Source organism: Chanodichthys erythropterus, chromosome 15 (assembly GCF_024489055.1).
Source record: "Chanodichthys erythropterus isolate Z2021 chromosome 15, ASM2448905v1, whole genome shotgun sequence".
Taxonomy (NCBI): Eukaryota; Metazoa; Chordata; class Actinopteri; order Cypriniformes; family Xenocyprididae; genus Chanodichthys; species Chanodichthys erythropterus.
This window is the reverse complement of record NC_090235.1, coordinates 31,784,295-31,797,918: the sequence shown is the minus strand read 5'-3', so window position 1 is coordinate 31,797,918 and position 13,624 is coordinate 31,784,295. Positions and strand designations below refer to the sequence as shown.

The following is a 13,624-nucleotide window of genomic DNA, read 5'->3' as shown; positions in this document are numbered from 1 at the left end:
TCAGGACCGTCTGCCCCTGGCTGTGGTCGGCAGTAACACCATCATCGAGGTCAATGGGAAGCGTGTACGAGGGAGGCAGTACCCCTGGGGCGTGGCAGAAGGTAAGGGGTGAAAGGTCACGTCCCCTTGATGTGTGTGTTTATAGGGTAGAACGGAACCTGAGGGTGTTGATCTACTCAAGTACACAGCAGATCTTTCCCATAACGCAGCAATGCTGAGTCTGAGAGATGTGTGTATAGTGTTGTATGCCAAGACTATTGCTGCCGTCTCATAACGTTTGTGCTACGGACAGCAATATTGTGCAGATTGAATAAGATAAAGCAGTCCATTTGACCAGTGACAGCACAGAAAGCTTTAACTTCTGACACATTCAGCAGATGATGTCTAGCCTCCAATGAATCATTCAGGATGGATAAATATAAATCATTTCTGCTCATAAGAGCATTAAAGTAACTTGCAATTATCAATGAATACCAGCAATAATGATTTTCTTTTTGATTACATCATAATGGCATTCATTATATACACATCAAAGTCAGATGGCTGGGATGTCGGACAACTGTATTAAACTTGGCTCAGGATTCTTTTTTCATAATTTTATTTATTATCATTTTATTTCTTATTTAATTCAGGGTTTTCCAAACTGAACTGGAACTTTAATTAATTACCTTAATAATTAATTAAATCATAAAAATGTAAAATTTAAATAATTCTAAATCTAATAAATAAATAAATAAATAAAAATCTAAATAAACAACTAAAAAATTGAAATATTAACTGAATATTAATATAAATAAAAACAGCTTGTGGTCCTTTCACAATCCCATCAACAATAAAAAGGAACCTTTCATCACTTTATTTTTGTCAGAAGGAACATTTCCGCTGATAACTAACTAATGCCATGTTTTTGCTGTAATAAAAAAATTTTATGTTTTCAGTTCTGAACTGAAGTGCTGGTCAATGTCATATTTAGTATTTGTGTACTATTTTTGAATTAGGTTTTATATTTGGGTGTTTTTATTTTCATTTTATGTGCTTTTGTTACTTTTATTATTATTTTTTAATATTTCAAAATAATTTATTTTTATTTCAGCTTTTAATTTTTAATTAGCAATATAGTTTTGGTTTCAATTAACATACACTGTATAACCATAGTATAATAACACTGGTGCTAGTTGAAAAATCCTCTTAGAAAACAGAAATTAAAGAATAAACAAGTGACATTTAATAAATGAAAGACATAATGAAGTAATTGTCTTCATAGCATGTTTAGGGGTCATGTGATCAACACTCTAGGGTGTGCATTGGGTCTGCAAATCTGCAAACAGGAAGTGAGTGTCTTTTGATGTTTCATCGAGAGCTCCTGTAGGGCCTGTCACATGATATGCTGTAAACCAACAGTATGAAATATGACCATGAATGAAGCTTTGTAGATGAAGGTTCAGTGACGCTTCAGAGCTCATGCATTTCAAGCAGAAGATCGGGATGCTGATTTGACGGTCACATCTGTTCACTCACCAAATCAGTTTGGCTGGAGCTGATGCCAGGGTAGACTTCCTCTTCTTTTCTAGACTTTCAACCTCTGATAACACCAGAGTTGTTAAGCCAAATCCTCTCAAGCGACCCGTATTGCGAGCAGGGTTATTGTGTCTGAGCTCAGAGTTTACAGTTGTCAGCTCTAGACAGAGTGTGATCAGGAAGGCCATGGGTTTGATTGCTGTATTTGAAACCAAGGGTTATCTGTTTTAAGAGGGAGAGTTTTGAATGCCTGAGATGCTTTTAGCAGCATGTAAGCACACAGATGGCATGTGGTTGGGAAGGAAGGAGAGGTCTGCTTCATTCATTCGATAAGTGACGCACACGTAGCAGGAGACACAAGTCGGTGCCAGATTGGGTGCCACCTGCTGTTCAGTTTATACATTACAGTAGCACAGTAATGATCAATGCCAATTTGTGCCTATGAGCCATTTCAGAACTTCAGTTATCAAAGGATTTTGTTTGGTTTACTTGGTTTGTTTTGTTTTTTAAATGAATCTGTTATTTTTGTTTTAATTTTTGTTTAGTTTGGTTTGTTTATTGTTTTTGGTTGTTTTTATGTTTTTGTTCTGTGATTTTTAGTTTTTTGTTTGTTTGTTCTTGTTTTTGATTTATCTGTGCGTTTTATTTGCCTTTAAAGCATGTAATTTTTCCTTTCATCTAGGTGTATAACTTTCAAAAACTGATACTGTGCATTAAACTGAGTGTGAATTATTTATTTATTTGCAAACTTTTGTTGTATATATTTCACATTAGGAAGTGGTGGATATTGTAGTGTAATGTTGTCTCTGTTTCGTTATTCACTTTAATACTTTTCTTGTTTTTAGTGGAGAATGGGGAGCACTGTGACTTCACTATCCTACGAAACATGCTCATCAGGTACTAATACGTGATGATGGAGGTGGAATTCTCATAATTTCTCCAAACTGTCTTTTCAAAAACATCATTGTTCATATTATCATATCATCATAGATTCATCTGTTTCCTTCTTTAAAGGTGCCATAGAACACGTTTTCACAAGATATAATATAAGTCTAAGGTGTCCCCTGAATGTGTGTGAAGTTTCAGCTCAAAATACCCCATAGATTTTTTTTTTAATTAAATTTTTTAACTGCCTATTTTGGGGCATAATTAAAAATGCGCCGATTCAGGCTGCTGCCCCTTTAAATCCTTGCGCTCCCCGCCCCCCGAGTTCGCGACTGCCTTAAAGTTCACACAGCTAATATAACACTCAAAATGGATCTTTACAAAGTGTTAGTCATGCAGCATGTTTAATCACGTAAGTATGGTATTTATTTGGATGTTTACATTTGATTCTGAATGAGTTTGATAGTGCTAATGCTACACTGTTGGAGAGATTTATAAAGAATTAAGTTGTTTATGCATTATACAGACTGCAAGTGTTTAAAAAATGAAAATAGCAACAGTCTTGTCTCCGAGAATACAGTGAGAAACTATGGTAACTTTAACCACATTTAACAGTACATTAGCAACATGCTAATGAAACATTTAGAAAGACAATTTACAAATATCACTAAAAATATCATGATATCATGGATCATGTCAGTTATTATTGCTCCATCTGCCATTTTTCGCTATTGTCCTTGCTTGCTTACCTGCACAACGTCTGTTGATTCAGCTGTGCAGCTCCAGACATTAATACTGGCTGCCCTTGTGTAATACCTTGAACATGGGCTGGCATATGCAAATATTAGGGGCGTACATATTAATGATCCCGACTGTTATGTAACAGTTGGTGTTATGTTGAGATTCACCTGTTCTTCTGAGGTCTTTTAAACAAATGAGATTTACATAAGGAGGAGGAAACACTGGTGTTTGAGACTCACTGTATGTCATTTCCATGTACTGAACTCTTGTTATTCAACTATGCCGAGGTAAATTCAATTTTCCATTCTATGGCACCTTTTAATACACTTGTGTTCAAAAGTTTGAGATCAGTAGGATTTTTAATGTTTTTGAAATTAGTCTCTTATGATCACCAAAGCAGCATTTATTTGACCAAAAATACAGTAAAAACAGTAATATTGTGAAATATTATTACAATTTAACCCTCTGGAGTCTGAGGATGTTTTTGGGCCCTGGAGAATTTTTGACATCCCCTGACATTTGTGCTTTTTTTCAGTTGCTTATAAACATATTAATAGCTAAGGTCTTATTACATTATTTTCTCAAAAAAATGTACATGATGCTCACATATTATTGTAGCCCATTTTGTGCTGAATACAATGTTTATGCTAGGTTAAACATTTTAAGTCACTGAAATAAGGCTATATAACACATAGTAAACATTTGCTAACAAGATTTTTGAGAACTGGATCTTGTAGAGTTTTTTCTTAAACGGTCTGAGTTGAACATGCTGTGAAATGAATCTGTCAATTATTTGTTTTATTGCATCTCCTCAATCGTAGAACTCACATGCAGGATTTGAAGGACGTGACCAACAATGTCCATTATGAGAACTATCGCAGTAGGAAGCTGGCTGCTGTCACTTACAATGGCGTAGACAACAACAAGAACAAAGGCCAACTCACAAAGTGAGTGTTTTTTACTAATACAAGTTTGAGAGTCCATTATTTAAGTGTACACCAACATCACCAGTACTGTTTCCTGATGTCAGTCTACTGAACATGAAGCAGATCACCATGGTGTCAGGTCTGTGGTTAAAATATGGCGGTAAAGAATCAGAGTGTAAACCAGAGTGTCTGGACCCCAGAGCTAGACTGACACATGCTAATGGTGTGGAAGTCAGTGCCATGAAACTGAACCGATCAACACATCCAGGCTTCCTAACAGCCGCAGCTGTTCACCCTCAACACTAACCCTCAAATACAGTCCAAACGCTCGCTAACCGGCCATTCACATCCACCCTCACACGTGTACAGCTCTGTCTAAAGAGTCCCCATCTTAACCAGAGCATAAGAGCGGCCAAAAAGTACAGCTGCTAACATTGTTTTTCTAACACATGATGCACTGTGAGCATGCTAAGTGTGTTGTGTGTGTTTTTATTTTAGATCTGACACAGTTGAAGGCATGTAAGTGTCATGCACAAGTTCACATTTGTCTCGTCTTCTCCTCTGCTCTCTGTTTTCCCCCTTTCTCCTTGTTTGTTCAGAGTCAGACATCTAGTTCAATGTTCCTTATTGTCTGTAACTGCAGTTCCAGCTTTGTGTTAGGAACATTGTCAAACCTCTGTTCTGTAGTGTGGTACCTCTTATGTCCTCCTTTATTTAACTAAGGTTTATCCTGCTTTCCATTAGCTGGCAGTCTTGATACAAATTTAAAAGGATTTGTTAAGTTAGTACTGTATAAGAAGCTGGGTAACTCTGGACATGTTCATGGTAAACTGTCTTGGATGCTGCTTGATGGGAGCTAAGACCTGTACATACCAAATTTTTGGCACAGCATCATTTTCAAATGAGAAACGTGTGTCCATATGAAGAGTTCAGATGCAAAAACCTCTGTCTGACATGTTTGTTTTGTTATTTGGGAGCTGTTTAGTTTTTGTTTTGGAGCAAGTGATTTTTGGTTTTGTTCTGTTTTTTTATTTTTTTTATCTTTAATTTATCTGTGGGTTGTTCGTCAAAACGTGCATTTTTCATTTTAGGTTCTTACACAGTTTGGAAAAGTATAGAATTTGATTAGAGTAATTTCCAGGCCTGGATAAATAAAAATCGTGTTTCCAGACTATTTCCCCCTTTTCAGCTTTCTAAAATATACAATTAAGAATTTATAAAAAAAATAAATGTATCATAGAAGCTGAGTGATTTCATAGCAAATGTTTAGTGATCATTTAGTGACTGAATTCAAGGCACACATTTCATCATGCAAAACCATAAGTGAGTCTCTTTTGAACTTCATTCAGACTGTACTTTGCTGTTTGATTGTGTCACATAAAACCATATTTACAATATCAATCTGATATATCAGAGGTATATATATTATCAGTTTATAAAGTGTTTTAGGTTTCTTCTCATCAAATGAGAATATTATCACTTTGAGAAAACCAATTAAATAAAAATATTTACAGATGACTGTACTATGTGACCCTGGACCACAACCAGTCATAAGGGTCAATTTTTTTTTCTGAAATTGAGATTTATACATCATCTGAAAGCTGAATAAATAAGGTTCCATTGATGTATGGTTTGTTAGGGTAGGACAATATTTAGTCGAGATACAACTATTTGAAAATCTGGAATCTGAGGGTGCAAAAAAGTCAAAATATTGAGAAAATCCCCTTTAAAGTTGTCCAAATTAAGTCATTAGCAGTGCATATCCACTCACAAAAATGTACAAATATCTTCATGGAACATTATCTTTACTTAATATCCTAATGATTTTTGGTATAAAAGAAAAATCAATAATTTTGACCCATACAATGTATTTTTGGCGGTCCAGGGTCACATATACCAAATATAATGCTGAAAATAATGCTTAAAGAACCATTTCTATCAAATATGGTATGGAAAAATCTACAGAGATCTTTGGAAATTTGAGTGTGGAAAATTTGTGGAATTTTGAAATGGAAAATGTGAAGAAGGAACCCTGTTTTATCCAGGTGTATAACTTTTGTCCAGAATATAATAATAATGTGCATCAAACTTAGTGTAAATTATTTCCTTTTGCTCCATATGTTCGCATTACACTTGGTATGTACAGGCTTTCGTCCTCTGTAATTCAGCTCCGGACTAACTATCTGGATATGATCTTGACTTGTTATTTGTATGTAGTTTTGCAGCTCATGTTAATTGCCTGGTTAATTTGCTCTCATTGTTTGATAAGTGACTTTGGCTTTGTGGCTCCCTGTGCTATCTGAGCGATGTTGATCTTGCGGCCTCACACTAACACAACCGCAGTTCAGCCTACTAACTCACATTCCTCAGACAACTGCACCGCACTGGGTCCTAAAACCTCTCCCACCAGGGTCCTCTCTTCCACTACTACTCCTTTGTTTGTAAAACTCAAAATTTTTTGATTAAACAGTCTAAGGAATGTGTTTGTGCATCTGCCCTTGCGCTGCTTTTGCGCGTGTGTGTGGGTGTAAGTAGGAGCCCCCTGGCACAGATGGAGGAGGAGAGGAGAGATCATGTGGCAAAGATGAAGAAGATGGAAATGGAGATGGAGCAGGTGTTTGAGATGAAGGTCAAGGAGAAGATCCAGAAACTCAAAGACTCTGAGGCAGAGGTACCATCTCACACGCACACACCCAATATATACTTCATATTTGGCTGTGCTACTCAAACTGTTTCTGCAGTATGTACACTGTGCACAGTATGCAGATTTTTTGGATGAGATACTGGGTGTACTACATTATCCCACAACGCAATGGGTATCAAATTTCCTGTATGATGAATGAGTGATATGAAAGACCATTTTAGCATTATTTAATCTGACAACCCAAGACATTTTTCACAGAATTTCATTAATATTGCACATTAATTGTATTGGTCCCTCTTTATATTAAGTGGCCTTAACTACTATATACTTACATTAAAATTAATCATTTGCTACAATGCACTTATTGTGTACATACATGTTTTTACATTGTACTTATATTTTAAAAACACCTGCATGTAATTACATCTGTAATTAATTTCTGTAATTACATTTATAATTAAACTGTTGACCCATCCCTTAACCCTTACCCCTACCCTTAAACCTACTCATACCACCAAACCTGTCCCTAACCTTACCCGTATCCCACCTCAAAAGCAGCAAAAGTGTTTTGCAATTCAATATGAACCCAATAAGTACATTGTACTTATTCTTTGATCTAAGTACATAGTAGTTAAGGCCACTTAATATAAAGTGGGACCATTGTATTTATCCAAGTTTAATGAGGTCATATGACAACAATGTACTCTAGCATCACTAGCGTACCGCTGTTTCAAATTGTTTATTTAATTGTTGAAGACATATTATGCTGTATACATGATAAATGATTCTTAGTAAATCTGGTGGGGTTTCTTTGTTTATTCAGCTACAGCGGCGTCATGAACAGATGAAGAAGAACCTGGAGGCCCAGCACAAGGAGCTGGAGGAGAAGAGACGTCAGTTCGAGGAGGAGAAGATCAGCTGGGAGGCCCAACAGCGCATACTGGAGCAGCAGAAACTGGACGCTTCCAGGTACACACACTTTTACAAAACTAGTGAACTACAAGCAACTAACACTAAACCAAACCTTAGTCCTAAAATAAGTACATGATGTTTGTTAAAGTGCCTCTATTATGCTTTTCAGATATTAGCTTTCATGTAGTGTGTATTATAGCTGTTTGTGAATGTAAAATGTCTGCAAAGATCAAAGTACATGACAAATGAGGAACCTTTTCATAGTTCCTATAACTAATGGTGGAAGTACTCGCTTTTTGGAGTGTTCAAAGTGCAGGAACTGGGAATGATTTTAGTTTTAGGAACGCCTTTTTGGGGAACTAACTTAGCTCCTACTCCAGAGTAAAGTCTAACCCAGCACTATAGGAACTATCAGTGACATAAGTGTACGTTGATTGGCCGAACGCATGCGAAACACTTTTTAAAAAGCAGCGTGAAAACAGTTTATAGCCTATATATTTACTCCTTGAATAGCGATGGATGGACCGACGCTGAAGTCCTGGCACTTCTCAATTTTTACACTAAGAAGGAAATCCATCATGACTTTGATGGGACCAAGCGAAACAACATGATTATGTATTTCTGCTCAGCTAGCGACACTGGGTATCAACCACACGGCAAACGCTATAATACTTTTTCATATACCGCTTATTTCCTTTGTTTAACAGTAGGGATGTACCAATTGGATTTTTTGGGGCCGATACCAATTTTACAAACAATTATTGGCCAATACCGATACTTGTCACTTCCTCTCTTATTTGAAATTTTGTCATCAAAATGGATTGATCATGTTTTAAATCAGCAAAGCTCAAAAACACCAGCATTATACTAGCAATTTTATTGCTGCATCATCATATAATTTCTAACGCACATGGATTGTATCCGTTTAACATTCAGCAGGCCTACATAAAGTCAACAGAACAAAGATACATATTAAATAAACAGTGCTTTTTAGGTAGGTTTAAGGTACAGAAATAAAGTAAACAAATGTAAAATAACACTGCATATTCTTCACTGCATAAATTAAATACATATTAATGTATGTATTAATGTAATGTTTATTCTAATTAGCTTTTGTATACATTTTAATATTTTTTTGTAAGTTTAAATATGTTTAGAATCTCCTTTACAAATGCGGGACTCCTATTTTGACGGGTTTTCTAGTCTATGGAGCTATACGGGTTCTTCAGAGATATTTTGTAGATTTAAAGTTTGTCAAATTATTAAGCATCCCCCGAAAAGGCATGAAATCTGTATGTAGTAATAAGTGTTTCATGTAATTTGTGTGTATGCTGTATTTTTTTTTCTCTGAAAGATGTTTCATCAACTGAACAATCGGATTGTTGTTAAACAACAGTACAATCCGTTGAACATACGTACATTGAATGTACTTTATTCTATCCCTCACAATCCTTGTTTTCATTCCGGTCAAAAATTAAAAATGACACTACCATGACTAAGGTCTGTTGATGTTGATGCCATTTGTAAGTGCTGAGGAAACTTCTGGCGCTGAAATTCAATATGGTAATGGACATTTGTTTCTGACATGCACTGTAAGCGGTAAACCAAACACAACAGATTGGACCATCTGACTGTTTATCGGATCGTTTCAGAAACTTTGTGTTATGTGTTTACATTATGTGTTTTACAGTGTTTTAGTCCTTGGATTAGGGCTAACCGATATATCGTATACGTTTGTCACGCGCATTTCGTCAGTAAAGCCGGTTCCCTGATTACCGCTAAATCGCCATCACCTGCTTTCAAATGGAGCGCCATTTAATAGACAGAGCCATAGTTCACTGACAAGCCACGCAATATCACATTCATCATCAAAGGCGATACATCTGCGATATGAACGCGATATTGCGTGGCTTGTCAGCCCTACCTTGGATGCTTGTAAACATTGTAGGAAACCTTCAAAACAAAATTAAAAGCCTTTAAAATAGCAAAATGAGGCACTTTAATATTACTCAGTACTTATTTGTGTAATTACAATGTAATAACAGTGCATTAAAACAAAGTGGCATATTACTATTACTATTATTATTACTATTAGTAGTATTATATGCATGTTTTATTCATTTAATCATTTGTTCCATGTAATTAAAAATATTGTGCAATCCTTTATATTTTAAACTGACTGCTTTCTCTAATTTCCTTTTTTTTTTTTTTTTTTCAATCCTAAAGGACCTTGGAAAAGAACAAAAAGAAAAAGATCTTTTAAACCACTTGGACCATCACCATATTCTAGTTGCCAATTATACCAGCCTGGACCCTCAGTCAGTCTGTCGACCAAAATCATACATTTAAAGCCCCATGTTGTTTTTTGTTAGGTTTTTTTTTTTTTTTTGGTGGGACAGTGTGCCTCTGCACACCCCGCTGACCTGGAAACACTTAATACTGTCCACACATTATGCTCTTTTTCCACATCTAAAAGCATCGGTTCATTTACCAGACCTCAGAAACTGAGAGCGCCGAAGCGCACTTAATCTATAATGAATAAAAACAGAAAGTTCTCAGAGATATGCAATATTGTATGAAACTATAACCTCTTTGGGTCTGTTTTGAATTTGTAATACGTCAAATTCCCATCCTGCATCATATGTTTGTTCAGTGTTTTTAGATCCAGAGGTCACTTCCTCCTCTCCAACTGCATATTGATTGGCCACATCAATAAAACCTAAAGGCTGAATCTTACCTCAGGCATTTCTGTCCTTTAAACAACTTTTTTTGTGGCTTCTTTTCCCTTCCTGAAATGTTAAGCTCTTCCAGTATTTGTGTAAATTAAATTATTTAGCCATGGACCTTAGCCATTCATGAATTGTTTCTTCAGTTACTATTATTTTGTCATGTTTAATTTGTTTCTCATATAATTTTCCAGTTCACTGTTTAAGCGGTAGCACATAGTCATCTACAGAGCGTTTATGAATGTCACATGGTTTGTTTATGGATCCTCCTATAATGAAGTGCTGTATGACATTTATGCAAAGTCTAAAAAAAAAAATGGAGGATACATCACACATTATGAGGCTTTTTAAAATGATTTGTTCATGCCTGTTGCCTACCGTCGGGTGCGTTTCCTGTTCTTTGTCATGTAAACTGACCTGGGAATAGTGAGCTGTCCTTCTTGGCCAGTTGTTTTTTGTTTTTCTCTCTATAGGCACAGAGTTCCACCTGAGCTGGCCTCCCCCAATACCACACTTAGCTTTCAGTCATGTACCTCTGCAGCTTCTTTTATAATTTTGTTTCTCTTGTTTTGCTTTTTCATTTTTATTGTAAAAAGTCACAATAAACTTGTGATGATGCCATTTGAATAGTACGAGTTGCTTTGTTTTGTTTGTAAGCGATCAAGACAAACAAGATGCATTAACAGATATTAAACAGTGTATATAGGCTACATCTATGCCATAGGCATCTATTGTAAGTGCATTTCATTTTGCACTGCGGAGTCAAATGTATTGTGGTATCTGACATCATGCTACAGAGGCTGCTTATTCAGTGAATGCAAATTATAAACACTGAGTGTCATGTTCAGAAACGGGTTTGACAGGAAGGGGGCAGCAAATACCGCATGAAATGTAGGTCAACTTGGTGTCAACCTCCTATTGCTGTCTTGTGACTGAATTCGTAATCTGTTCATTCATATTTTTAAATTTTTTTTTTCCTTTTTGTAATTTTTTTTTTATTCAGCATTATATATAAAATTGCTTGATATTTCACCCACCTGATTTGCTTGACATTTCACTGTTGTCTCTTTCTGAATTAATATACTTGTTTAAAGGCAGTATTATTTAGTATAATTTAAATACAATTTTTTTTTAAAATTAATATATTATATATAAAATATATATATTTTCATTTTAAAATTTTTAGTAATTTTGTGTCATTTGTTTAAGGGTCATTGACGAGGTCAAAAAATAATTAATTTTGAAATTTTATTAAGTGTTAACAATGAGATCATGTGGTTTTTATAATCAATTAAAACTGCTTTTGTCTTTTTTTTATTTTTTATTTATTTTTTTATATATACAAGATGGACAAAATTTGTCACCAAAAAAGTCATTTGGTTTAACCAAAATTTCGGTTTTACCCAATGACACTTTTGGTTATATCGAATGACGATATTTTCAAACAGTGTTAACAGGCTGATATCTAGCTAGCTTGCTAACAAAAAGACAATTAAACATTTTATATTTAGTACAGGTTTTAAAAATATTACAACATTTTCCATGTTTTATAGTGGTTGTACTGAATGACCTGATGTTTCGAGATGTGTATGAGCAAGTGAAAACATATTAATTCTTCAAAGCGCTAAGAGAGAGCTAGTTAATTTACTTCACGACCATGTGGTCTTTTGCAGGTGTCTGAATGATGTCACATCCTGTCACATGATATTGAACGCATGACTTGATCCAAAATGGTCCCTTTATATTGGTTACTCCAAATGACATCAATGAAATTCATTTTTCCGGACATTATTTCTCATAACAAATCAACGACTTGACATAATTTTAATACCATTTTGCGCTATGTTGATATATGATGTAATAAAATCATGCCAGAATTAAAAATATATACATTTATTACATTTTAAGATATTTTAATCACAAATGAAATGGCTATATTGGCCTTTGAACGGTTAAACAGAATGACCTTTTGACACTTCAAAGTCTTTGAAATACCTTTATATGTAACAAAATATAATTAAAACCTTTTAGATTCAATAAAAGAGATCTAGTTGTAGTACCTTACATACTTTGGATGTCAAATCTTTGTTTATTATTATTATTATTATTATTATTAAAGCCTTAATTAAAAACAAAAATTACCCGTCACGTCATTGACCCTTAAATATCTAGTTTTTTTTTTTTTGTTTTGTTTTTTCTTCAGTTTTATTTTTGTATATTAACTTCAACTAACTAAAATAGGTTTTAGGATTTTATAATATTTTATTTCAGTTAAAGTTTATTTTATTGTAACAAATGTTTTTTCAATAATGGTTTTAGTTTAATGAAAATAACCCTGCTTAAAGGAATGTTCCAGGTTCAGTGAAAGTAAAGCTCTATGGACAGTATCTGTGGCATACTGTCTGAAAATAATGTTGATTTTTGGTTAATGTTAAAAATGCATGTACTTGCAATGGAAGAATGGGGTATGACATTGCATACACCAGGGGCCCACTAGGGGGCCTCAAAGTTATATTAACATAAAAAAAAGATGTACAACGTTGACATAATGACATTTTTATGACTGCAGAAGTCCCCGAGGTAAATATCATCTTAGATACAAGGGCATTTGAATATTGTCTTAGACAACGGCGGGGCCTTGGAGTCAAAAATGTTGAATAACTGCACTAGACTTAAATTTATGTGTTAACATCAGATTTACTTAAGGGCATAGTTATGAAATCTTTAACTCAAGTAAAGAGTAACTTTCACAAAATATGCAACAGTTAACTGCCATCAGTTACTGCAGGTTGTTACATTGGAGGCGCATAGCTTCAAGTTCATCCAGAACAATAGTCCTAATGCTAAAAGGATGATTTAGAGCTCAAATCATTTTAGGACAGAAGAATTAATGTTTTGTTTTTAAAATTAGATGTCCATTATATATGCTGTACTGTTCACTGTTTTTACTGTTGTTTGTTTTTATAAACTCCTATTATACTATGGTCTGTCTGAATACTCAATTCCGATTGGCTGGAAGGTGTAAAACGTTTAATGCACAGGTTGTTCGAAGTCAGTGTAATCACTATATAAATGCACTGTTTTCATTGAAACCAGAGCCATTGAAAGTCGCCGCGTGGCTGTTTGCCGCCTCCTCATCGTGTATTAAAACTGTTTACTTGAACACTAGTACTAGTACTTTCACCAAGAAATTGTTTAATTTCAGTCATGGGATTTCATCAGGCTTGACAACACAGTCTTGAGGCCTCTGCACTCGAAGAGGAGCTCCTCTA

At 34.9% G+C, this 13,624-nt stretch overlaps 1 protein-coding gene across 4 annotated transcripts in view; it reads left to right on the top strand.

Moving 5' to 3' along the window:
• The window catches only part of septin7a (septin 7a), a 48,710-nt gene extending 37,298 nt beyond the window's left edge, over positions 1-11,412 (top strand). Inside the window, exons 7-13 of one of the 4 annotated variants that reach the window (XM_067361559.1) lie at positions 5-101; positions 2,364-2,415; positions 3,966-4,091; positions 4,569-4,589; positions 6,606-6,741; positions 7,538-7,683; positions 9,853-11,412. In XM_067361559.1, coding sequence (XP_067217660.1) covers positions 5-101; positions 2,364-2,415; positions 3,966-4,091; positions 4,569-4,589; positions 6,606-6,741; positions 7,538-7,683; positions 9,853-9,889 — 615 coding nt within the window. In that variant the 3' untranslated portion in view covers positions 9,890-11,412. Of the gene's footprint in view, positions 1-4; positions 102-2,363; positions 2,416-3,965; positions 4,092-4,568; positions 4,590-6,602; positions 6,742-7,537; positions 7,684-9,852 lie in introns of all 4 variants that reach the window. The other 3 variants (XM_067361558.1, XM_067361561.1, XM_067361560.1) reach the window with 3 other exon arrangements.
• The last annotated feature ends 2,212 nt before the right edge of the window (positions 11,413-13,624 follow it).